Below are 26814 nucleotides of genomic sequence, written 5' to 3' on the forward strand. Positions count from 1 at the left end.
TAGCTCCCTATAGACTCAAATCTGTTACCACCAAGGAGACGCGTATGCAAAGCCTTCCAATAGCTTCTCACTTCTTCAACAACAATCACAAAAAGTTTTTTTTTTTTTTTTTTGACAGGCAGAGTGGACAGTGAGAGAGACAGAGAGAAAGGTCTTCCTTTTGCCGTTGGTTCACTCTCCAATGGCCGCCGCAGCCGGCGTGCTACGGCCGGCGCACCGCGCTGATCTGATGGCAGGAGCCAGGAGCCAGGTGCTTCTCCTGGTCTCCCATGGGGTGCAGGGCCCAAGCACTTGGGCTATCCTCCACTGCACTGCCTGGCCACAGCAGAGAGCTGGCCTGGAAGAGGGGCAGCCGGGACAGAATCCGGCGCCCTGACCGGGACTAGAACTCGGTGTGCCAGCGCCGCAAGGCGGAGGATTAGCCTAGTGAGCCGCGGCGCCGGCCCCACAAAAAGTCTTAACTCCTCTTCCTGGCAGCCCAAGTCTTCCACCAAGCTCCTACCGGAACCATCTCCAATCCCCCTCCTGTTGAAGCCCCCTCCCCACCCAGTGGGAGTCAGAGGGTGCAGGGTGTGGAGGGGAGCTTACCCCCACCTTGGAGGTGTTGAGAATGGCGAGAGGGTTTTTCTGAGGCAGTGAGACCAGCTCGGCCTTAAAGTATGAGGAGAATGTTGCTAAGTAGGTATTCTGGGCCAAGAGAACATCAAATGTCTTGTGCAAAGGCCCCGGGGCCTCCCTGGAACAGGCAGGCTCCATGCCAGGAGAGCTGCTGCCCCCTCTCCACTGAGGCTGCTGTCACCTCCCTTCCTCTATATGCTAGATTTACATTAACTTCATCCCACTCCCTGCTGAAATCTGTAATGAGGATCTCGCTTCTTGTACTCATGGTTTTCAAAATATGTCCTGGGGATGGCTGAGGGTCCTAGAGACCCTTTCGGGAAGTCTGTGAGTTCAAAGCTGCTCACGATAAGGCTATAACACCATTTAGCCTCTTCATTCCGACTCCCTCAGTGAGTACCCAGTGGAGTTTTCCAGGTTAGACGCAGAAGCAGGCACACTTCTACTACACCACATACTACAGAGTCTGCCAAAACCCGAAACAATACCATTCCACACATTGCTGTACTTTTTTTGGGGAAAAGCCATTTTTCATGAGAACGTGTTGGGCATGCTAATGGAAGGGCCTATTGTTTTTACTTTAAATAAGCTATAAGTAACATCTGACACGTTTTTCAGCGTAATTACTAGTGTGGCAAACACTAATAGATGTAATCCACATAAACAGAAAGCTTCTGAGATCTCTGCTAATTCTGAAGACTACCGGCACCCGCCGCGGTGGGGCAGGCTGTGGAGCAGGGGTGCACTGCTTGTGCTTGGGCTCTCGGGCAGCCTTCTCAGCCATTTCCATTCCTGGGAAGAGCCCCTGGAGAAGCTGGCCCTGGCCGGCCCCTCGCATCCTGCCCCACAGCCCCCACCCTGCCCTCCCCCGCTTCCTAAGGAGCCCTTCAATGGCAGACAAGAGTCTCTGCCTCAGCCTCAGGGAGGTGTGTGCTCAGGAGGCTTTGCAATCAGAAAGAGCAAGCCTGGGCCAAATGGCCCCACAACTCTGCTTTGCGTTTCCCTAATGGCTAAAATGCTCAACAACTTTTCAGGTGCATATCGGCCAATCCTGCATTTACTTTGGAGAAACGTCTACTCAAACTCTTTGTCTATTTTAAAATTATGTTGTTTGTCTTTTCACTTACTTGTATTCTTTATATAGTCCAGATAAAAGTCTCTTATCAGATATATGATTTGCAAATATTTTCTTCCAGTTGGCGAATATCTTTTTAATTTCCTGATGATGGCTTTTGAAGCCCCAGATTTCTGAACTTTGATAAAGTCCAACTTATCTATTTCATCTACCCCCACATTTTGTAGGTGCCAACCCATTGCCTCATCCAAGGTTACGAACATTTGCACCTGTGCTTTCTTCTAAAGGCTTATACTTTAACTCTTATATTTAGGTTGATGGTCCATGTTGAGTTAAGTTTGCATATGGTGTGAGGAAGGGATCCAACTTTACACTTCTGCATGTGGCTTTTCAAGTTGCCCAGCACTGTTTGCTAACGAGATTACTCAGGGTCTCTGTGATTCAGTGTCCCCTCTGTGAAACCGGCTTTTTTTTGTTTGTTTGTTTGTTTTTTGTTTTTGTTTTTTTTTTTTTTTTTTTTTTTTAATCTTTTATTTAATGAATATAAATTTCCAAAGTACGACTCATGGGTTACAATGGCTTCCCCCCCCATACCGTCCCTCCCACCCACAACCCTCCCCTTTCCCACTCCCTCTCCCCTTCCATTCACATCAAGATTCATTTTCGATTATCTTAATATACAGAAGATCAGCTTAGTATACCTTAAGTAAGTATTTCAACAGTTTGCTCCCACACAGAAACATAAAGTGAAAAATAATAGATGATTTTTTTTAAATGATGATGAAATCAGATCAGACCTATTGTCATGTTTAATCCCAGTGAGAGTCAAGTTGGGAATTGATAATTTCTTTCTTTCTTTTTTTTTTTTTTTTTTTTTTTACAGAAGATCAGTTTAGTGTACATTAAGTAAAGATTTCAGTCGTTTGTACCCCCATAGAAACACAAAGTGAAATATACTGTTTGAGTACTCGTTATAGCATTAAGCCTCAGTGTACAGCACGTTAAGGACAGAGATCCTACATGAGGAGTAAGTGCACAGTGACTCCTGTTGTTGACTTTACCAATTGACACTCCTGTTTATGGCATCAGTAATCTCCCTATGCACCAGTTATGAGTTTCCAAGGCTATGGAAGCCCCTTGAGTTCTCCGACTCTTATCTTGTTTAGACACGGTCATAGTCAAAGTGGAGGGTCTCTCCTCCCTTCAGAGAAAGGCACCTCCCTCTTTGAAGACCTGTTCTTTCCACTGGGATCTCACTCACAGAGATCTTTTTGCCAGAGTGTCTTGGCTTTCCATGCCTGAAATACTCTCATGGGCTTTTCAGCCAGATCCGAGTGCCTTTAGGGCTGATTCTGAGGCCAGAGTGCTATTTAGGACATCCGCCATTCTATGAGTCTGCTGAGTATCTCACTTCCCATGTTGGATCACTCTCCCCTTTATTTATTCTATCGGTTAGTGTTAGCAGATACTAGACTTGTTTATGTGCTCCCTTTGACTCTTAGTCCTTTCATTATGATCAATTGTGAACTGAAATTGATCACTTGGAGTAGTGAGATGGCATTGGCACATGCCACCTTGATGGGATTGAATTGGAATCCCCTGGTATGTTTCCAACTCTACCAATTGGGGCAAAAGACCCCCTTGCAGGGTGCTGTGAGCATTCAATGAGACAGCATACCTGGAACACGGCAGACACTTCAGCCTGCAGCTGCGGGCTGAAGGGACGGGTGCAGATGTGCACATGCTCTGAAGCACTGGTCATCGAGGCACTGGCTGACCAGCTGTCCTTCCTGGGAGGCGGTGAGCAGCTGTGGCCCCTCAGGCTTGTGACAAGGGCCTGTGCACTGGTTTGCAGCTGCTTTCTGAGGATCCCCTTTCTGAGTGGCCTGGATCATCTCTTTCTCTTCTCCTTTCCCCCTTTAACTTTCTACTCTATATTTTGCATTAAATTCTCTGGACCTAATTAATTAATTAAAATTGTTAGTTTACTCAAATTCTTCTTGGCAAGGGTGGAGGTGGGAGGGGCATGCATAAATAAATGAGTCCTTCAATGAAAAGGCTCCTAATTTAAAGACTGGAAAGTGAAGCCCCTGGAGCTAAGGTGACTCCTACAGGTCACCCCACAGATGTTAGGGGTGGGACTGTCTGCGGCAGTCCTATTGCAGGTTCAGCAGGCACATAGGCAGGAAGTTAACGCCAGAGCTCTTTCTATCCCCCACTTGCTCCTTCCCTGACCCTGGAGAGGTCCTTTTAAAACATGTCTCCCTCCTCCATGGTGTTTGCAACACCTCCCAATTTCCGTTTCTCACTGAATTTCATTAGTGTCCCATTTACCTCATCTTCCTGATCTCCAAAGCAGGCGTTAGGCAGGAAGAGGCTGAGCTGGCAACAAGGGCCCTGCCTCCTCCTGTTTGCAGGTGAAGGAGACATGCCAAGGAGGGGAAGGGGCCCATCAGCAGCAGGTCGACATGGTGCTCTGGTCCACTCAATTCAGAACAACGAACAGTAACTGACCCCTCGTATTCCAGGCACTGGGGTTCAAAGACCAGGACCATTCTTGCCCTGAAAACCCCCAGGTTCATGGGAATGGATGGATGGATGGATGGATGGATAATGCCCATGTAACGTGTTATAGGAACTCACCCTTGGGTAGGCAGAGAGAAGAACATGGGTAGGGTGGGAGGAGATGGTCAGTGGGTGCCTTCCAGAGAGGGCACAGTGTACAAGTAAAGGCAGAAAGGCTTGGATAGGAGCATGGATGCAAGTAACAATAAAGAATCTATTGTTGGACTACATCTTCATTCATTCAGTCAGTCAGTCAGTTAGGTCAGTCTGTATTTACTGCTGTGTGCTGGACATTGTTCCAGGAGTAAGACCACAGCAGGGAACAACATAAAGCAGGCCCCTGCCCTTGTGGGGCTTATGTTCTAAGGGGTGATGACAGAGAATGGACAATTACTGAGTACCTGATAATGTGTCAGGCAGAGACAAATGCCACCTAGGAAAGTTCAAATAGAGGGGGCAGCCTGGAAGATCTGAAGGGGGTGGACTGCTCCTTTGCACAAGTGGTTGGGCAGGTCCCTTCCTGCCCCACCATGCTCTCTCTGCCTTGCCACAACTCTGGTCCCCGGTAGCTCCCTGGGAGTGAACCCTGGTGCTCTGCTCACTTGGATGATGACTTCTAGGTCTGTTCACTGCTGCTCCGCTGCCTGAAGGCATTTGCCCAAGACTGGAGATAGGCTTTTTTCCTGCCTTAGGTCCTAAGGAGTATGTTTGAGGTCCACAGTATGAGTGAAGGGTGTGTGGAGAGCTGGATTTAGACAGGAAACAGGGGCCAATCAAGTAGGTCCTGGCAGGTGGAAGGAACCACGGGAGCCAGGGGAGGGTGTTGTGCACAGGAGTGAAGGGATCTGAGTGCTGCTTTCCCCAATTCTCTGGGTCAGACAGCAGAGAAAGGGGGAAGTAGATCACCCAGGGAGCATCCCATCAGAGATGGTGACTTGGACCGGAGCAGAGACAGAGGAGGTGGTCACAGGGCTGAAGAAGGGAGAGAAGTGATGGGTTGTTGTGAAAACAGCACAGAGAACAGAGGCAGGATGGGGGGAGGGAGTGGGCATGAGATTTTTTTTTTAAAAAAGAGAACATTCCAAAAAAATAGAGAACATTCCAGACAGAAGAACCCAGCTGCACCAAGGTTCAGGACCCACCCCATCCTGCCAGATCCTGGGTAGATCCTGGGTAGATCCTGGGTAGATCCTGCTACCCAATAGCCTAACACTTTTGCCAAATGTCTCATCTCCCCATATTGAGATGAGTGCAGCAAAACCTGGGTCTTGCTACATGGGCAGCTCCAACTCAGGGAGGCGTGGCATGTGTCTCTGAGCCAGGAGATCTGCCCCACCCTAGCCTACCAATCACCAATCACAGCAGAAAGCTGTGATCCTGTAGCTGTAACACTTGCAGGGCTTCAGGCAGTAGGCAAAGACAGACCCAGATGCAGAGGGATTTAGAGGAGGAAGAGGCGATCACGTTCCCTGGGTTTAGATGCAGTGAGGGTCAGATTCCATCAGCTTCGCATTGTTAGCTTTTATGTCCTCATTGCAAGCAAGCAAAGAAGGGTTGAAGAGTGGATCTTCAGCAACTTGCTAACCTTGCTAAATGCAACTCAGTTTCTCATCTTAAAAGTGGAGTTGTGATGGGATGGGTGCTTGGTGCAGCTGTTACATCATTGCCTGGGATGCCCACATTCCACATCAGAGTGACTTGTTGAGTACTGGCTTCTCTGCTTCCAATTCAGCTCCTTGCTAATGTGCTTGGGAAGGCAGTAGATGATGACCCAAGTACTTGGAGCCCTTCCACACATGTGGGAGACCTGGACTGAGCTCTGGGCTCCTGACTTCTGCCTGGCCCAGCCCTGACTATCATAGGCATTTGGGGAGTGAATCAGGAGATACAAAATCTCTCTTTCATTCTCTCTTTCTTGCTCTCTTACTCTCACTCTCACTCTGGTTCTCACTTTCTCTCTGCCTTTCAAATAAAGTTAAATCTTTAAAAATATGTACAACTATTTTTTGAAAAACAGGGTCACAAACATGCTTCACTGGGTTGTGGGAGTTGAATGAAACATGTCAATCAAGCACTTGGCACATTGCCTCAGTCAGGTGATCCAGACCTGCCCCTCTACAGGAAATGCTAGGAACTTTTAAGTGGTCTCCCCAGAGCACTATCTGTCTATCCTGCAGGGCACTGACCTCAGTGTGTGGTTGTGTGACCTTCGGGGAGACAGCAGGGACTCCCTTTGTATTTTGTTCCTTGTTTTCTCCCCAAAGTATCACCCGAAGCTGGTCCTGTGTTAAGGTACCTCTTCATTGGACAACTCAAAATACAGTCAGATCACAAGTCATGTAAGGTGCAGGCTCCAGCATTGCTCAGCTGGGAGAACTCGGATGAGATAATGCAGTTCTCTGAGCTCCATCGTTTGATGTGTGAGATGCAAATGATAACATCTACCGTGGAAGAGGTGGTTAGGACTCATCAAATACCCGCGTGTTGCCCACATTTGCCAGGGCCCTAGAAATCAGGGAGGACCATGGGTAGTGTGTCACTTCTGGACTAAAATCTTTAAGAGTCAATACCTTCCTGCCACCTCCTCCCCTGTTGCAATACACCTCAAGTCTGTCAGAGCTTCAGTCAGCCTGGCCCCTGAGTCACTGCATGGAGCAGAACATGATGAGCAGGGAAGAAAGCGTTGCCATGTTGGCCACAGTCTTTCTGGAGTGCATTTACTGCTGCAGCATCAGTGAGCCTAACAGGACCATCCCTTTCCTTGCAAGGCTGGCTGGAGGTACACCTCGCTGCCACAGGAGGTTCAAAGGTCATCCGTCTCCAACAAGGGGTTCATTCCCTCAGCCTCAGCTTCTTCTGCTGCTTCTGCAGCCTATTGTGTTAGAGTCAGCCTCCATTTACTGTTGTACCCCTCTGTGCTATGTCCCTTCTCTTGCTCAGAGCATCACTCCACTTCTCCCACATAACACAGGAGTGCCCTGCCATGTTGATCACTGCTATTCTGCACAGCCATATAAAGAAATGCTGCTTTCTATACCACCTGTCTGCCCCATTCTCAACTTTGCCTCTGCTCAGCTCCAGATGTAATCCCCACTCTCCAGGCCCTGCATCCTGGTCTCCAGGACCCTAGGACAGCCCTGATGGCCAGAACTTTCTCTTGTGGCCCCAGCCTTGCCTGTTAAGAGCACTCCCATCACACCCCTGGCTAGACATCTAACCTTGCCTGTCTTGCCCTCCCACCACATGGGCTACTAGTGCAGTGCTGGCTTCCAGCAGCCTCCTGCTCCCCCTAAAGGCCACCTCCACTTTGGCCTCATGTCCTCTACTTCCCATGCTGCCCAATGGCAAAAGCCTCCAGCCAAAAAGCATGCACGATTTCAGACTGCAAGATGGCATTTCTCATTGAGACCACAGTTTTGCAGCTGATGGCAGAAAAGCAGAGCAAGACAAGGGACTGACCTGCCTCCATGTCAGCACGTTCCGAAGAGTCAGCAGCAACCAGCGGCCCTGCAGCCCTGTCGTCAAGGCCATCAGATCCTGGAGGACGAGGCGGGACCCCTTCTGCTGGAGCAGAGAACACAGACCTGAGCGGGCGAGATGGGAAGGTGCTCTAACCCATGCTCACCGAGCTCACTCTCTAGCAGTCACTGCAGGCACACACCAGCAGGAGATGGGGCCGTCCCTAGTACAAGCAGCAGAGAAAAGCAGGTGGGGACCTGACCCCTTTGCAGACCCCACACAAGCTCTGCTGCTACACAGCCTTCCCAGGAGGCTCAGGGATACCTTCCTCTCTTCTCCACCGGTCCTGCGCTATGAGCATGGGGCAACAGCCTTGGCTTGCAGTCATCATTTTCTTGGGTGTTTTCTCAAGTGGACCGAACCCCTCCAGTCAAGGACTGCTGATCAGTCCCCTTGACAACTCTGATGCACCGCACAGGGCATGGAGCAGAAGAGAACTGAGTGTGTGAGGGCCAAAGGATTGACTGCATGCTGGGATGCACATGAATGGGGAACAGAGCGCAGGTACACGCTTAGGGGTGTGGACTGTGGCAGTCCTATTGCAGGTTCAGCAGGCACATAGGCAGGTCATCTCGCCTCTCTGAACCTCAGTGTCCTGCTCTGTGAAATGGGCCAGTTCTTCCCGCAAGGCACCACATGGGTTCTATCCCCCCCGCCACCCGCACCACCCCTCATCCAGCCTCTGTTTCCTCATCTGTGAGTTGGTCCTTTCTGCTCCCAGGAAGCTACAACTATGACTATGAGCCACCTCCCCCTCTCGGGTAACCATGGAGATAATAATACAGGCTGCAAGAATGAATGCAAGAAATCTCATCCCTCTCAAAGAAGCGTAAGTGGTGGCAGGGGGTGGGGTGGGGGAGCTCAAAGTTTTTAATTCATTAGCATCAGGTCACCGCCAGAGGATGACCTGGGATTTGAACACAGGCCCTCACAGACTCCAGGCCCCTTCCTGCCACAAATACATATATTACTGCCACAGGCCTTTGTCCACAAAAGACCAGAAGGATCCACTTAGGCATCTGAGATGTTTTAAAAGAGTCATCACTGGAGAATTTCCCTGAGCACACAATTGCCAAATACACCCAGAAACCCAGCTGAAAGAATCCACTGTCTACTGGAAGATGGATACTTCCCACTTAAAATAAAATTTTCCGATGTGTGAAAGTTGGCTGGCTTCATTTGCATTTCACAGGTTTCCCTACTGTAAACCTGGTTCTTCTAAACACAGAGAACCCCCTTGGTCAGGCAGAGACACAGGGTCTGTGCCAGGGCAGGGGGTCCATCCCAACACCCAGGGTAGAAGGCCAGAAGGGCTACGGTAGAGTTAATGGGACAAAGTTAGGAGGGAAACCAAGCCCTTAAAAGTCATGTTAAATTCACTAAGACAACAAATAAGCAGCACACAGTGCAGGAGAGGACTCACTTACGGACTGCTATCCCTGTAACTCTATTTACCACGCCTTGTTCACTGGAAGCTTATCTGCCAGGTTTCGGGGAGAGGGACCGGTCTTGCTCAGCTCTGACAATGGGCAAAGTAAGAGGCATTTCCTCTTGCCAAGAGCCCAGGGCCTCCTGGATTTCAGGCCTGGGAGCTGCTGGCTTTGCCTGCCGCAGTCCGTATCTAAGGATTCTGAGGTTTCCTGTACAGATGAAAACTCTGCAGGTGCTTCTCAAACTCATTCCTTGGCCAGGTCCCTACAACACACTCTGCCCTGTGGGCTCCAGGCTAAGGCCGCACCTTCTCCTCCCTCTGCTCTCGACGAAGCTGCCCAAGTAGTGTTGACTGCTCTTCTGCCTTCACCTTTGCCAAGCCCTCAGGGAAACCCTTAACTCCTCCCCTTCTATCTCTTTCCTTTCCAGTTCTCATCCCAGGATCCCCTCTTCTCCAAGGCACCCCCATTCAAGTAGCACAATGACTGTTACTGAACCGCAAGATTCAAGAGTTGCTGAGAAAGTTTTAGGAGCATTTCTAAGTTAGCATTCTATTGAGGGGATCCCAGTTAGGGAGGGGTTATGGCATCCATTCATTCACTCATTCACTTATTCATACACTGGGCATTAGGAACTGTGCAGGATACACCGATGACTCCCAAATTCTGCCTTCTTGCAAGGAAATTAGCACTTGGTTACTTTGTAGAGATAAGATGCTAGAGGCCAGAGGAGGCTGACAAATCGGGGGTGGGGTATTCCCTGGACTGTGCTTTGCCTATGCTCAGCCCCCTACCAGAGACAGTATGAGATGGGCTGGCCTGCAGACAGGGCGGGGTACTCAATGGGAGACAGTGAGGGCATGGAAGGTGGAAGCATGGGAAGAATGAGTGCCTGGCTCAGCCTTCCAGAGCATCTAGCCGGAGCAGAGGGAAGCAGGTGACATCCCACCTGATAGGGGAGGTGGACCGCAAAAGACAGGGCCCTAAGTGCAAGACTGGAGAATGTAGCCATTATTCAGGGAGTAAGAGGAAACCCCCAGGAGCTGTCAAGTAGAGATGGGCCATCACTGGAGATCTGCTCTAGGAAAATGAAGTTGACAGGCCATGAGCAGTAGGAATTGAAAGAGCAGGTGCCTGGGGCGGGAAACTCCTAATTGTGTGCCCAGTCCTGGGCAGGCTGTCAGGCGCTTGCATCTCATTTAACCCTCTGGACAATCGCAGGAGGTGGCAGCCCTGAATTGTAGATGAGAAAAGGAAGCTGCAGAGAGGCGAGGCAGCTGTGCCAATAAGAGCTACACCTGGCTCTTGTCTTCTCTGGGTGAGCCATAAAGCATGCTGTGACAGTGCCCATGATATCTGTCTACCCGGCACACCTGTCCTCCTCTCCCAGCGCTCCTCCTGCCTGCCCGGGGGTGTGCAGCCTGCTCTTTGCAGCATTGCTGTTAGGGAGAGCCCAGGTAGAATGAGATGCAGGGTGCCTTGGCCATGTCAGCTTCCCCCAAAGCAACCACGTGCCAGCCTTCACTTGGGTCCCAAACAGCACAGAAACTTCCAAAGGTAGCAGGAAAGCAGCCAGCTCTGTGGTAGAGAGCGCTTGCTTTTGTCCTTGGCTGTTGCACTGAGCCACAGGAACAGGAACAGTGGAGCCAGAAACCCAGGGCACATTTTTTGGGCACACGGGAACCTGCCAGGGAGCTACCCAGTGTGTCCGTGCTGTGGGCTGACCTCACTGTGCGGGAGGATCACCAGAGGACTGAATGCACTCGGGACTCATCACCACACCTGCAGCCTGAGGGGGGCGGGGCGGGGATCGAGCCACTCCCCCCAAGACACCTGCTAGTACAATTTATTTTTAAGAATAAAACAATACTTCATTGTAAACACAGGACAGGGTGACAGCTGTGCTGTATGCCTGACAATCAAGGAAGCCCAGAGCAGTGGCCAGAGCAGGGACTTGGGAAGCAAAAACAGAGTGGGGTCCATCACCTCTGCCTCAGTCACAGCTCTGTGGCCTTGGGCCACTGTTTCCTTGACAGAGTGGACCAGAGACGAAGCCCCAGACCCTCAGAACACACATCAGAATGTCAGATACCCTCTTCTTGCTTTGCAGGTTCGACACCCTGGGCCTTGTTTTCTCAGCGAGGGTACTCTCCTTCTCACAGTGACCGCTTGCACAAAGGGACAGAATGCCAAAACCATGGCAAGCCATTCACACCCTCGATCCCACCCTGGTGACCCATGTTTCTGAAGCTCTCTACTTCACAGTTTTCTCTTCCACCACACCGGGAGCCGCTTCAAGACCTTGCCCGCGGTCTCTTCCACCCCCGGCACCGTTGCTGTCTCTCTACTGTGGCTGCCTGATTTTGAGAACCAAACAACCTGCAGCACCGCAGTTCTTCATGGAGTTTATATTCCTAGCCTGGTTTGAAGAGTGATTGAAGCAACATCAGTCTTCGGAAAACCATCTCCTGCTCATGCAAATCATTAGCACACAAAATACTCCACCTTGCTACTGTGCTAGGCACTTTTGCTTCTAATCCAAGCCCATCATGGGTGCCAACATATTCGATAACATCTTAATTACGCCAGTCCTCCAAGGCCTCAGGACAGAACCTGACCAGAGTGACAGATCAGGGATCCGACAGGATACCGGAAGAGGATGTGACCCAGCAAAAAGAATGAAGTATCAAGATCGGACTCAAATCCACACTGGTGCAGTTGGCAGAACACAGCCCAGTGCCTGGGGTTGGAATCAATGCTTGGCGAAGGTTAATTCTGTTTTATTCCCCTGACTCCAGAGAAAAGCAGAGCCGGGCAACTCGTTGCAAGTGAACAGGGAGCGAAGAGAAGATTCCCCACATTCCCCAGGTCCTTTGCAATATGGATCTTGTAAGCCTTTCTCCCTGAGGACTGCAGGAAGCAGGTTATTTCATTTTAATTATGGCAGCTGCAGCTGCTGCTGGTAGATTCACAGACCAATTTTCAGATTAAAGAGAAAACAACACACACACACACACACACACACTCACCAGGAGCCTCAGCTATGTACACAGATCAGCACCCCTTCACAGAGCCCAAGAATGAGTCGAAGATGCCAGAATGCGTGGCTCAAGACAGAGCCAGGTGGAAACTCTTGCCCTCACCTGGCCGCTTTCCCTCCCAGCTCACCTTCTCTCTGCCCTGAGTGGGCGAGAGCAGCTCGTGAGCCATGTGGTACCATGGAAGGCTGTGCGGTGAGCAGCTGCAGCTTTTTAAGGCACACAGGGGGAAATAAAGGCAGCCGACGGTCTTATGCGCTCTTCCAGGGCATCCTCATCCATGAAGGCACACAGGGCTTTTGTCCCAGGTTTTCAGTGGGTGGGGACAGCCTCCCGTGGACATGTCATGGGGAACATGTACCCTCTCTGCTGGGCAGGGAAGCTTGGCTAGAGCCCCCTGGCCCCCTTCTGGTGGCTCTGTCTCTTGAGGCTCTTCTCTGTGGACACACAGCGACTGTCAGTGTTAGCCATGGCCAGCTATGGCGCCCCAGTTGGTCGCAGGTGTGCTGCTGAGTGCTGAGCCACCTGCAGCCTCACCTTGGCAACAGCTGGGGATCCATTCGACCATAAAACTCTTCAGTCAGAGAAGGTGGAATGGGAGCAAGGGGGAAGATACTGGGCTCTCACCAGAGAAAGAGCGCCAGTTACAGAGACAGCATTGCGGCAAGCTTCCTCGAGAAAGACATTGTGTGAAACAGCACCCCGATGACGCCCTGGCATCTCTGAAGTATCTGATCCCTTTCCTTTAAGCAATGTCCACCTTTAAACCCTCGGAGCAGGGGCTGGAGCTGTGGCGCAGGGGGTGAAGCCACCGTCTGCAATGCCGGCGTCTCACGTAGGTGCTGGTTTGAGTCCCAGATGGTTCACTTCTGTTCCAGCTCCCTGCTAATGCACCTGGGAGCTGCATTTGGAGAAGATGGCCTAAGTGCTTGGGTCCCTACACCCATGTGGGAGACCTGGAAGAAGCTCCTGGCTCCTGGCTTTGGTCTGGCCCAGTCCTGGCTTCTTGTGGCCATTTGGGAAGTAAACCAGCAGATGGAAGATCTCTCTCACTTTCTCTCTCTCTAACTCTGCCTTTTAAATAAATAAATTTTGAAAAAAAGAGAAAGGTCTTCAAGCGCACCAGCAAAAATTGTGCGTTTGAAAGCGCTGCCTCTGAGCTGTTGCCTGGCTGTGGCATCAGCTGCCTGGCTTCCCCTCCTTCCACGGTCACTGGCCCCTCTTCTGGCTGTCCCTCAGGAGCCAGCACAGATGCAGGCATGTCCACAAGGCCACCTCAGCTGTTCCATCACAACTGATACACTCCCATGCCCAACAGCCACCAGGCCTGCGACTCTATGACCGACTCCCCAGGGGACGCGGCCGCCGCCCCAGTGCCAAGCCCTTCAATTCCCTCCTCTACGCCATCACACAGCCAGCACTGTCCTGAGGCACCCTCTGACCCTGCTGTTCTTTGCCTGCCACCCTTCTGTTGCCTCTATCTCCTTCCAAGAAGCAGAAGTCCTGTTCTCCCTCCAGCCTGGCCCTGGCCCTGCCACTCCCCCTGGGCCCCTGCATGACCCAGGGCTTTGACTTCTGCTGTCTTCCTAGCGCTCTCTCCTTGGCTTGGGATGCCCCGCCCCATTCTGCTGAAGCCACCCCGCTCCTGAGAACCTCTCCACTGCTCCCGTCACATGGCTGCTGTTTGCTGATTCCATCTGGCTTGCTCTTTTCAGGCACACAGTGGGACTACACACCTTCCTAGGATCATGCCACTAGATGCGCCCAGTGAGTGGTGAGTAGGATTGTGCCACGTTCATGTGGGAGACTTGACAGCCAGGGCCAGCCCCTCCAGATCACCGTGCCTACGTGACGGTGATCAGCTGGGATGGTTTAATCAGCCAGGTCCCTGGGCACGCTCATGAGTGGCGGCCCCTCCCTTCCTCCACCCTGGCTACCTGTAGAGCATGTGGACTATGCTGTTATGAGGCACTGTGGTTTGGGGGTGATCTGGGCCTGGCACCTAGCAGCTCAAACAGACACGGGGGTCCTAAGAGAACTGTCCCAGCTTTAAAGGATCAGCTGCCTTGCTAATGTCAGTCGGCTCAGGGTTGGCTCCAGTTGCCATGCTAGTATCAGTCAACTCAGGGCTGGCCCCTGGACATGGCTGGGCACCCCTTGCTCCCCTGGAGGACCCTGGGACCTGATCAGAGACACACCAGTTAGAACCCTTCTGGGATTTTTGAAAACAGGAAGGCACAAAGAATGCAGTATGAATCAGTGAAAATTGTAACTGCCTGCGCTGAGAGCTATGGGTGGCCATGTGGGTGTTATGGGTTGTATGATGTCCCCAGGAGCCCAGAATGGGACTCTACTAGAGGCAGCATCTTGACAGTGGAAACCAAGTTTAAGGAAGGCCCTGAGGTCAGGGGGGACCTGGAGACAAAGGGAGAGTGCCATGTGATGGCTGTCAGAAGCCAAGAACCTACCAGAAGCCAGGAGGCAGGCCTGGGACCTTTGGGGACACATGGCCCTGGTGACACCTGACCTCAGATGCTTACTCGCTAGATCTGGGAGGCAGCAAGTTTCCACTGCTGGAACCTCTCATGCTCGTGGTGTTCAGGAAGGTCACAAGGAGGGGCGAGCGGCTCTGCGGGCAAAGAACGAGTAGCCTGCAGCCCGGAGCAGCCCGGAGTGCTGGCAAGCGGCAGAGCAAGTCTTACCAGAGTCACCACTCTCCTCAACAGTTCCACACATCCCTGCTTGGCTCTGGGTGAACGTTTGACTCCTCCTTGGATTCTATGTGACGGCAGCAAGTCCTTCGGTTCTGGCTACAATGTTGGGGGTTTCTGTCACTTTGAACCAATGATCCTAACTAACACTGTAATGAATGTGTAATAATTAACATTGCCATCAAGATTAGCAGTGGCTCCAAGTGATGCTGAATGTGCCAGACTGTGGACTGAAGGCCATGCCAGCCACTGACTCCCAGGCTGTCCAAACCTGCTCTGGTAAGAGCCTGGGCCCTCCTGCCTGCCTGCGCCAGCCTCCGTCCGCAATGTAATTCTCTCAGTGTTTCCTTTAATCCAGGAACAGCCATAATACAATATGAAAAGGCTTCTCCTCTGCCTTTCTTCCCAATCCAAACACAACTTCAGGCCTGGCCCCTTGAAAGGCTTCAAAACAAAACCAGAAAGCCCAGCCCGAATCCTTCATCACACTTGATGTTATTTTCTTGGCTGCACAAACTTAGGGGCCTTTGTTTCTCTTGCTCTGTCCTTGGATTTTTCCATTCCACATTCACTTCTGTCCAGAGCTCCCACGCCGGCAGCCAGGATTCCCAGCTGGCAAAGGAAACAGAAGGCGAGCTCAGGACAGGCAGGCTGGGGCAGAACTGGAGGCAGCTCCTCTGGAGTTATCACTGAACAAGGGCTCCACTGGATGGTGGGGGATGGGCTTGGTCTCCTACGGCAGAAAATAATTGCTCAAGGTATAGCTGAGCCTTGGGCGCTGCTACTGTTGTAACAAGGAGCAGAACCACTGTAGCGTGAAGAGTCTACAAAAGAGACAATGTTCCTCAAAAGATACAATGTTCCTCTCCTAAAGCCAGGGATGGCAATTACTCCAAGTGCAAGGTACAGTGACTACTGGGTGTTGCAGAGTCCACTGCCCTCGCTCAGGAACAGGCCACCCTGGCTTCACCTCATCTACTCTAGCCAGATCACACAGCACAGGACCCCTTTACCAAGCTGCCAGCTACACCTTGACCAGAGAATTGGAAAAGAGCAGGCAGTTTCCGGAACGTGTGGAGGCCAGCTCAGCCTTGAACCAAGGCTGGAGTGGGAAGACAGGAGGGACACTTTGTCATTTGTGTCTGCTCGCAGATCCATCCCCGACACTGCCCCCTTCTGCTCTGTTTCCTAGGGGACTACGTTTCTCAGGCTGGCTTGCTTTCTGGCTTCTGGGCAGGTTTTGCATCAGCAAAAAGGTGAGAAGACAGCGGCTGGGGTCTCTGTCCCCCTGCTGCCTTGCAGACAAGATGCCTGGCAGACAAGATGCCTGGCAGTGGCCACATACTGTCTATGTGCAGGTCCTGACAGGCACCCTACACAACGGTTGAGGCTCCCGCTGGGTTGGCCCAGCTTCTGGTTCGGGGACATCTCCTGGCATCAGTGTCTCTCCAGCCTCAAGGAGCAGAGACAGTCATCTTTCACTGAGCAGGATGGGAGCAGGAGCATGCTAGTGAGTACTGAGAGACAGCGCTTCCTTCATTAGTAAAGGAGAACTGGGATGTGAATCGTAGGCTCTGTAAACAGATGGACGCGGGCTGGGGCTGAGACAGAGACACAGGAGCCAAAAAAGCCCGTCAGAAATGAAGGGACAAAGACTTGTAAGCTCTCCATGTGAGAAGCCCCTCGGGGCTGGGTCAGGTTCACAGCAGAGGTCAGATTCCCACAGTCAGGGCAGGGGTTCTGGATGCCATGCGAATTTGCTTGCTGCTGCCGCCCAGGCCCTTGTCACAGGTGGCCTTTTATTGACTGACCCAAGTGTCCCCAACCAACGTCCCCCACAGGAACTGAAAATGACCACCAGGTGTGGAATAGCAGGGCTGTTAACGAACTGTCATGTGCCTCACCTCTGTGGAAACCTTTCCGGGACCAGACTCGGTCTCAGGCCCTGCGTGACCACCCACACGGATGCACGTGAAGCGGAAAACATTTGTCGGGAGAGAAACAGGAATGGAAAAGCACGCTCTTCCCAGAGATGGGAAAACCAAGAAGTCTGGGGGTTACAAAGGTTTTCCCACCAACTTCCTCCCAATTTTGGTTATAACAGCTCTCATTTTTCAAATAATAAAATATTTAGAATAGCATCAGGTGTGTGTGGCCCGGTAGCTAAGATGCCCAAGTCCTATATCGAAGTACCTGGCTTTGACACCTGGATGCCGGTATCAAGTGCACCCCCTGAGAGGCAGCAGCCATGGCTCAAGTAGTTGGGTTGCTGCCACCCACATGGGACACCTGGATGGAGCTCCTGGCTACTGGCTTTATCCCAGCCCAGCCCTGGCTGTGTGGGAATTTGGGGAGAGAACCAGCAGATGGGAGAATTCTCACTCCCTCACTCTCTCCCTCTCCTTCCCTCTCAAATAAACAAGTTTTTTACAATAGTTACAGATTTACCAAAAAAATCTATGATGACAGTAGAGTTCCCCCTGTAGCCTGCACCCAGTTTCTCCGATATTAACACCTGGTATTAGGACAACTTGTATGTTAATTAGCCAACACAGATGTCTCAGTATTCGCCAACATCCACAGACTAATCAGATCTCCTTGGATTTCACTAATGCTTTTTTAGGTTCCAGGACCTGGGCAGGCCACCACACTATGTTTGGCTATCACGTGAACTTGGGCTTCCACTTGGCTGTGGCAATTTCTCAGACGTCGCTTGTTTTTGATAACCTTGTCAGTCTGGGGGAAGGTTTTTGGGAAACCAAAAACCTGGGAAGGTTTTTGTATCAGGCCCCACTACTGGAATCTGTCTGATGGTTTTTCTCTGGGACTATAATAAAATAGAGTTACGGGTGACTGGTAGGGAGAGTCCTTATGTGTTTAGTTGTTTCCTGGTTATCTCAACAATGACTATATCGCTGCTGGGGCCACCGGCCAATGAGAGACAGGCACCCATGGAAGACATGCTCTGGGTGACCACCAAATCTGCACAGGTGCAAGTGTCCTAGCCCTGCGGGACACCACCCAGCCCTTACGTGCTGGCCACAGCCGATCTCTCCAGCACCAGGTCTTGAATTCTTCCCTCTTCTCTTGCTGTGATCTCTCAAGCATGCTCACACCTTTGGTATCTTCATTCTTATGCACTTGCTGTTTGCTTAATTCCACTTAGCAGGCAGGGCCTAGTACACGCAGAATAAACTCCTGTAGGGAGCTTTCTCTGATGAACCACTTCAAATGGCACTGTTCCCCACTTTCCCCCTGGGGCACCGTCCCTTCCTGTTCCTTCCCAGCTATGCTGGGATGCTAGAGCGCCTGGCTGTTGGTACCAGGTTTATTGTCTGTCTCCTCTGCTGGAATGGAAGCTTCAGAATATTGGGCTGTTGTGTTTACAGTTTCTATGAGACAGTGCTTGGCAGAGTGGGTACACTGTTGTTAGTATCTGCTGAATGAATGACATGTCTAGAGCTCATGGCTATCTGTGTATGTCCTCTACTTCTTCAGGTAGACTACAAACTCTGGCGGAAGGATGGGGTCTTGTCTAGTGGGAGAAGGCTCAGCAGTGAAGGTGGCATTGAAGCCACGGCCAACGACCACTCACTGTTAGCCATGGTACCTCCCGCCAGGCCCCACCCTCTCTGCAGAAGCATCTCTGAGTGTCTGGAAAGCACCTCCAGCGTGTTATGCAAGGTCTTCTCCAGAAGCTGAGAGCCCAGGAGCTTCCAGACTGTGATGCACCCCTTCTCTTTCTGGACCTGAATTTCGGGCTCTGAATACCATCCCTGCTTCATTACTGGGCGGCCAAGACTGCCCCCTCAATAGTCCCCAAGGGTTTGATTGCTAGGGCAGAAGCACATCCTACAAGAGGCTCCAGCCACTGCCTGTGCTTAGCCTGGGGACACTGAAGAATTTCTCTGAACCTCTGTTCCCTTCCCAGATAGTGGGAACATTATTGCCCGCAGCACTGCTAGTGTCATTGTGAGGACCACTTGAGAAATGGACAGCAAAGCCCCGGATGTAAATAAAGCCCAATTGAAGGCATTCCAGCTGTCAACAGCAGCAGCTCACCCTGGCCTGCTGCTTTCTGACCCGGGGACAACTGGCTGATGACGGCGTACACCCCCCCCCCACCCCCACCCCCCCCCCCCCGACAGCCACTCACACGCTCACCATGCAGATTGGTCTTCTGGCTGACTCGCAAAAGCCTGGGGACTCAGGTCCACAGTTCTGTGGCTGCTCTCACCTCCAAGCCTGTCTGGGAGGCTTCTTTTGAGCCACCTGACTGCCCAGGGTGGGGAACAGGTGTGTGCTGCCTGGGGGAACTCACTCCCAAACCCTGGCTGGGGTTTTGGCCTGCTGCTGAGACAACTTAATATAAATGGAAAGTCATTTTGTTTTATAATTCTATATAATATAGGGAAAAGAAAATAAAGGAAAAATGACATCCCACTGGAAAAAATATTTGTAGCATGGAAGATAGGAAAGCGTCAGCCATTCTAGAAAGATCTGGTGAAATTGATGAGAAAATTATTAGGATCCCAATAAGTAAATGGGGACCAGACATGCACCAGTTATATAAGAAACCTATCAAGTGAATGTACACTTGGGAAAATGTTCTCTAGTAATCAAAGAAATACAAATTAGAGCAAAAGATAGTGTTATACCTAAGTTAGTAAGCTTTTTACTTTTAAATTTATTTTTATATATTTATTTAATTTGAAAGGAAGGGATGGATCGAGAGAGGGAGAGGGGGAAAAAGAGAGAGGGAGAGACAGAGAGAGAGAGAGGGAAAGAGAGAAAGAAATCATCTCTCTGGTAATTCTACTTCTGCATTTATATCAACTCTATCTGTAATGCCTAATACAATGTAAATGTGTAAATAGTTGTTATACCATACTATTTAGGGAATAATGACAAGGAGTTCACTACTGGTGCCGCTTTTCTTTAAACACTTTTTGTCCACACTTGGTTCAGTCTGTGGATGTGCAATCCATGGATAGAGAGGGCCCACTGTACTTATTTAGCACCTACTGTATAGACACAATGTCCCGCCTCCTGGATGAATATAGACCTGACCCCAAGCTGCAGGGGCCTACATGTGGGCCACTCAGTCCCCAGCTGTGTGCCCCTGGGAAAGTAATTTATCATCTCTCTCCTTATCTGCAGAGCAGGGATCACAACATCTACCCCCAGGGCCCTTGTGACAATTCCAGGACCTCTTCACATTTGCCCCGGCATTTGCTTCACCCAGCTCTGAGACTTATGCAAGGCAGAGGGCATGGCTCCGTGCACGTGCCATTCACGGTGGCAAGGAAAACATGCCTCACCCAAGCTCAGGTAGCCAAGGGCTCCCACCCAGCTCTCCAGTGCTTCCTGCAGAGGCACAATTGTGTAAAGCGCCCTGAAGGGAGGCTGGGGGGAGTGTGAGGGCTGCTGGGAGGCAGGATGGGGGGAATGGGGTCAGAAATTTCGGGCAAAGAAACCCTGCCTTGAAGCCCACACCATGAACCCCTCCTCTTCCGTACCCCTGAATCTGGGCTGCTGGGACCCCGTCAGCATCCACAACGCCAGCAGGTGGGATTTCCTTTTCTTTACTAGATGGTTAGAAAAGCGAGGGGCAGCAGCTGGTCTGTTTAGGATCTGCCCCCAGCCAGCACTCGGGAGGGATGGGCAGAGGTAGGGAGGCTGGAGTCGCTCTGTGCACCCCCAGACAATCTGCTCTCCATGCATGGAGCCAGCCCAGGCCCAGTGACTGGCACTAACTCTCACAACACCTTGTGCAAGCCACAGAGGGGACAGCAGAAAAATTTCCCTGAGTGTGCTGTGGGCTGAGCAGTGGCTGGAGAATAAAAGTGTTGTTCAGGTAGGACCTTGCGTGTCAGGCCAGAAACTGGAGCCTCATCAGTGATGTGTGAGAGTGGGGGCCTGGACAATAGCTCCCCAGGAGGCTGGATGAGGTCAGGAGAGTGGAGTGGCTAAGAGCTCTCAGTGCCTGGCTCTCCCTTGATTAACCCGTCCATGGCACCCCACTGCCAACACGATGCAATTCCAGCCCTGCAGAACAAGGCACAGCTGATTTGGTCTCTGCCCTCCCAGCAAGCACCCTCCCCTCAAATCTGGCCAGATCTTTCCAGTTCCTGGATGTGCAATGCAGGCCAGACTTTGGTTAGGGGCACGGGGTTCTGGTCCCTTGCCAGCTTCCCCCAAAGCCAGGGCCCAACACCACGTCCTGGGCTGCCCTTCATCTGCACTGGTTACCCCTCTCTTCAGCACTACAGGCTGGAACCCTACTTATCTAGCTTTGCATCCCAAGGCTCCCACGACTCCTGACAGAGCTAATCCTCCTCCTTCAGCAAATATTTAATAGATGGATGCAAGGCCTGACAGCTGGACACAGGGACAAAAATGAATGTTTCACGAGGCTCACTGGTAAGCACGGGGAAGATGGGGGCAGAAGGGGAGAGGCAGGTGCAAGGGTCCAGAGAAGGAGTGGCGAACAACCAGCCTTTCGGTCATACAAGGTCTGTGCCTTGTATGGTCATTTGCTCTGGCCCTGCCAAGGCAACCGCAGGCAGGAACCGAAATACAATACATCTGTAGCAGACTACTTTTCAAGTTGATCATTTTGTAGGGCCTGCAAATGAAGTTATAAATATCTAAATGGCCCTTGACAGACAAAAGGTTCCCCACTCCTGGTCTAGATGATGGCAGAGGCAGGGACAAGGAGGGCGGGCAGCAGGGGACTTGAGCCATGTTTGCAGGTGAACCTGGGAAGCGAGCACACTTGGGAGAGGTGGTGCAGGGAGACCGACCCCCAGTTTCCAGGCAGAGCAGAGTGAGACACAGTCAGGCAAGACAGGAACACTGGTGACAGCAGGGCAGGAAATGGTGAGTCTGGTTGTACTGGCAAGGAGGCAGGGCTGCAGGCTGGCAGGGCTCCCATCCATGCCCTTGCCCCACTTCCTTGATGTACCTTCAGTAGACAAGCTGAGGTTATGCTGGCCCAGATACAGGGCTGCCCAAGGTTCAGAGCCCTCCACCTCTGCATTCACAAAACGTACAGGAGCCAACACCACCACCCTGAAGGCTGAGGGCCAGTCTTCTCAAAGCTTCTGTGGTTGCATTTGGAGCAGACCTACCTCCCTGGAAGGATTCATCGTGCACTGCTCCATGAGTGTGAGCTGGGGGGTCTAATGGTGCCACGAGACCTCCATTACATCACCTGACCCCGTTACAGGATACAGGCTACGGGAGTAGGCAAGTCCCCAGGTTTCTCCCTCGCTGTCCCATGGCCCAAATCGGAAGGCGACATGCTCACTGCTGTTTGGGGGAAAACGCTTCAGTAGCCTTCTGTACCCGTGCCTGCCTCTCACCCGTCTATACTTCCCACTCGGCTCTCCATGCCGATGCCTTCCACAGCCACCACTTTCTGTAGGGTTGCTGCGCTCCTAAGCAGAGTGGCCCCAGTACCTTGCACCCTTGAACTTTCTGTTTGCTCTCTTTCTCTGGCTGGGAGCTCCTCCCTGAGGGTCATTCGTCATGCCTCCTCGTGTGTTCACTCTGCCGTTCTCATGCGGGAAAGTGAGTTAGCCCGCGGAACACAACCATGCAACAGGACCTGGCTCCCGGGACTCTCATCACCCAGCCACCTCATTAGCTAATCCCAAATACAGCTCTCTAGGCCCCTACTTGAAGCCCTGCTAGGGTGCCTTTCTCTTGCAAGGCATAAGACAGCTGCAAACAGCATGACGCCCTTGTGGCTAGAGCCAGGTCCCACTGGGGAAAACACAGCCACGAGACTGCAAAGGGCCAAGAGGATCCTTGTTGAGCTGCATGGCCCACGGTTGTCAGTGGCGGAGGGGCCTATGCACTTGGCCAGCTGTTGTGTGGCTTCTACAGTTACTGCCTAGAGTCGCGTCTCCGGGAGTTGAGACAAAGGCGATTCCAGGAAAGCAGCCCTGTGCCACTTCTCGGGCCTCTGTCTACAAGCCACCTAATATCCTCTGTTAAATCCTGTTCTGTTCAAACCAGCCAGGATAGATTCTGTTGTCTGAAACCAAGATCCCCGCCTGAGACAGCAGCCGTCTGCGCACATGCGTAAGCCCCTTAAGAGCAGGGATTCTGCTGTGTCTTTATCTCCCCGCTGCCCAAAACAGGCACAGACACTGCGCCTCACAGAGCTGGCCTGGCAGGATGCCCAAGCTAGCCAGGGCGTGGCCAGACCGGCCCTGTGGCCTGCCCAGCACTGCCTCCCAGCCCGGCTGCTCTGTGGCTCAGATCACCTGGTGTATTGCAATCTGCTGTAAAGTAAGCATCAACAAACAGGTTTTGAGTGTGGGTTGAGAGGGTTCCTTATCAGAAATGGGAAAGGACTGGTGCCCAGACAAATTGAAATGTGTTTTGTGGGTTCAGAGGCCCTTTCTGTTTCCTGCTTGGCTGGCTCTCTGCCGAGTTCCAAACAGCAGAGGGACTTCCAGATAATCAAAGTTCTCTAACCATACACAGAGCTAGGAACTGCTTTTGGTCCCCTTCCTGTCCAGATGGACCAAGAGAATAGCAGAGGGAAATCAATTCAATGCTTCCTCACTGCACGACCAAAACCCCGGGATCTCAGCAGCTCTGAGTCATCACACCTTGCACCACGCATGAACTGCCTCTCCCATGCCGCACTTTCAGCGAAGCTGGGAGTGCCGCTGTCCTGATGATGTTAGGATATCAGTCCCTGCCGAGCAACAGCAGCTAACAGCTGGGGAGTGTGGCTGGGCCGGCAGTCCTCCTTCCACCTGGAAGGAAGCATGTCTTTGCAAGCTGTCCTTGACCCGGGAGCCGGGAGGGATGGGGCAGACCTGAGATGGCTAATTTTTTTAATCAACTTGACTGGACTAAGGGATGCCCTGATAGCTAGTAACACATTGTCCTTGGACAGTATTCTGGAAGCGATGAGCTGCATCTGTAGACTGAGTGAAGAAGACAGCCCTCACCAGTGGAGGGGGTGGGCACCTTCCAATGCCCTGTGGGTCTCAGTAGATCACAGAGGCTGGGGAGGGATGACTTTGCTCTCTGTCTGAGCTGCGGGGTCCACCTGCTCCTGCACTCAGGTGTGTGTGCTCCTGGTTCTTAGGCTATCCGACTTGGAATGGGACTTACACCTGCTGGCTCCTCTGGTTCTCAGGCCTTACAGTTTGGGTGAGAACTATACCTCTGGGGTTCCTGGGCCTCCTGGGAACTAGCAGGGACTTCTCAGCCTCCATAACTGCAAGTGCCATAATCATTCTCTATCATTTTATCTATCTATATATCCACCATCCATCCATCCATCCATCCATCCATCCACCTACCTGTCTGTCCATCCATCCATGCATCCATGCATCCATGGATCCATCCATTGCCCATTCGTTGTTTGTCTGGAGCAGCCTGACTGACACAGGCCCCAAATGTCCAGTGCTATCAGGTGAGTCCTCTCTGCAGGGGCAGCTCTGGACACACCAGGACCTGATCCTCGAGTCACAGGTCAAGTGCCCAGATCCCCCTAGGGGGGATGTTATTTTCTGTGACCTCTCCTTCCCCACCTAGCCCTGTGCTCACAGGAGGTGCTCCATACACACTTTCTCAGCAGCCCGACCTTGAACAGTCCTACTGGAAAAGCAGAGCAGAAAGCCTGCAGTATGCCTGCTTTTGATCAAAACGATGGCTCTGTCCCATGAGAAACACAAACAACAAAATGAAGGGAAGTCACATCCGCCGCTGTGTGTTCTGAGTCAGACACTTTCAAAATCTGTCTACTCATGGGTCCTCTGAGGCAGCTGCTAGCATCCTCACTCTACAGATGAGATGAGAAAACCCAGGCTCAGGGAGCATCAACACAGGGCACAGGACCAGCTCAGGAGGAGGCAGGGAATCTAGGGCCCATGCTCTGCCCAGTCCACCTGCACCACTGGATGTGATGGGGCATGGATGGGACGGTGCATCACAGAGCAAGGGAACACACTGGTCCCTCTGCTTGAGATGCAAAAAGGCAACCCACAGTGAGTTCAAAGCAAACAGCACAGTGATGGCACTAACCATCCGAGGTCTCCTTGGACTTACTGCCGTGGGGCACCCTGCTGAGGGCTTCTCATTGTGAGCACATAACCCTTTGACCAGATAGCATCATCCACATCCCAGGAACGAGGAAGTTGAAGACTCTGGGTGCCCAGGTAGAAAGACAGAAAGGACAAGGCCCGGAGCGAAGTGACCATGTCAGAGCTCTCCAGTCTCCTCCCATGTCAAGGTGGGAAGGCCTGATTGCTGCAGCCATTGGATGGGGAGGAGACTAAGACATCCTGCTGTCAATCATCAAAGGCTTTACTAAAGCCAGAGATCGAATGCTCTGGTGGCCAAGTGCTGTGGCCAGGCCACCCACATTCCAACGCTGCCTCTGTTAGTTAACAGCTGTGTGACCTTTGTGTGTGACCTTTGCCTTGGCTTCCTCATCTTTACAATGGGCCAATGGCAGCACCTGCCTCACAAGGCAATGATGACCACAGGTGGGCCTCAAGACCGCTGTCAACAGCCAAGAAGGCAGCACAGGGCTGCCTGGTCCTCAGCACTGCCAGGACACGGACTCCACTCTAACTTTGGCCAGATATCTTCCAAGTCCATCGCTTCGTGGTGAGGAGTCTGGGCAGGAAAATCAAGGACTCCTGGTAACTATGGTGGTAAAATCAAATCCATCACAGGCCAGCTCCTCCAGAAAGCCCACCAGGATCACTCTCTCCTGCCTTGGCCAAATTCCTGGGGAAATTGACATTCAGTGAAATGAAGTAACACATCCGATGCCACACGACTGGTGAATGGCAGGATTCAGACTTGGGCCACCTGCTTCCAAACCTCGTCTGCTTTGCCAGCAACAGTACAATCTTCTGTGCTGTGACACTGAGAAAGTGTTAGCCTTCAATCTTAACTCAGAGCCTTTTCAAAACAAGCAATTCCATTCAGTCCTCCCCTAATATGCCTTTTGCATAGGATCTTTCTCCTTTTAAGTTTTTCTAATTTTTCTCAAGTCAGTTCGGGTAATACACATTACCCCAGAAAATCGCCCATCTTACAGGGGTTTTCAAGCATGTTAGGGCACACTACACGAGCACATTTACAATGTTAAATCACATCAGTTGCTTTATTTCCTTCTTCATTTGTTGGGTCTTTCCATTTTAATCTCAGATGTTTTCCAGGGCCGTTTACTCGGCAGTGCACAGCATAATAAGATACACACACAAAGAATGATTTAAAAATGTTGGCCATGGGGCTGGCACTGTGGCATAGTGGGTAAAGCTGCCGCCTGCAGTGCCAGCATCCCATATGGGTGCCAGTTCGAGCCCTGGCTGCTCCTCTTCCAATCCAGCTCTCTGCTATGGCCTGGAAAAGCAGTAGAAGATGGTCCAAGTGCTTGGGCCCCTACACCTGTGTGGGAGACCTGGAAGAAGTTCCTGGCTCCTAGGTTCAGATAGGCACAGCTCCAGCCATTGCAGCCATCTGGGGAGTGAACCAGTGGATGGAAGACCTCTTTCTCTGTATCTCACTGCCTCTCCTCTCTCTGTGTAACTCTGACTTTCAAGTAAATAAATAAATCCTTTTAAAAAAATGCTGGCCACACTGATGCAGGTCGGTTTGAAGAGAACTCAGACGGTGGCTTCGACAGAAAACCCTGCCGCACTGAGGTTGTGTGGCTATGACAGGGGAGGACTCTCGGGTCTGACCCAGCAGAGGTGTATTGCTCTATCTGAGACAGTGATGCAGGTGGCAGGCTTTCTGGGGACCTGCAGGGAAGAAGACAGGCAGAGCTCCAGGCTCCAAGGACGCAAGCACAGAAAAGTCGGCCTGGGAGA

General features: G+C 51.7%; 1 protein-coding gene across 32 annotated transcripts in view; it reads right to left on the bottom strand.

The window, feature by feature from the left end:
• Nucleotides 1-26814, bottom strand: part of TENM4 (teneurin transmembrane protein 4) — a 2118216-nt gene that overhangs the window by 513539 nt on the left and 1577863 nt on the right. For 14 of the 32 annotated variants that reach the window (XM_051821785.2, XM_051821813.2, XM_051821764.2 and 11 more), the window contains one exon: nt 7718-7819. The exons of 8 other annotated variants lie outside the window; for them this stretch is intronic. In XM_051821785.2, the coding sequence (XP_051677745.2) occupies nt 7718-7727 (10 nt within the window). In that variant the 5' untranslated portion in view covers nt 7728-7819. Of the gene's footprint in view, nt 1-7717; nt 7843-26814 lie in introns of all 32 variants that reach the window. 10 more of the 32 variants (XM_051821799.2, XM_070076074.1, XM_051821829.2 and 7 more) reach the window with 2 other exon arrangements.

The sequence above is a fragment of the Oryctolagus cuniculus genome, chromosome 1 (assembly GCF_964237555.1).
Source record: "Oryctolagus cuniculus chromosome 1, mOryCun1.1, whole genome shotgun sequence".
NCBI classification, from domain to species: Eukaryota; Metazoa; Chordata; class Mammalia; order Lagomorpha; family Leporidae; genus Oryctolagus; species Oryctolagus cuniculus.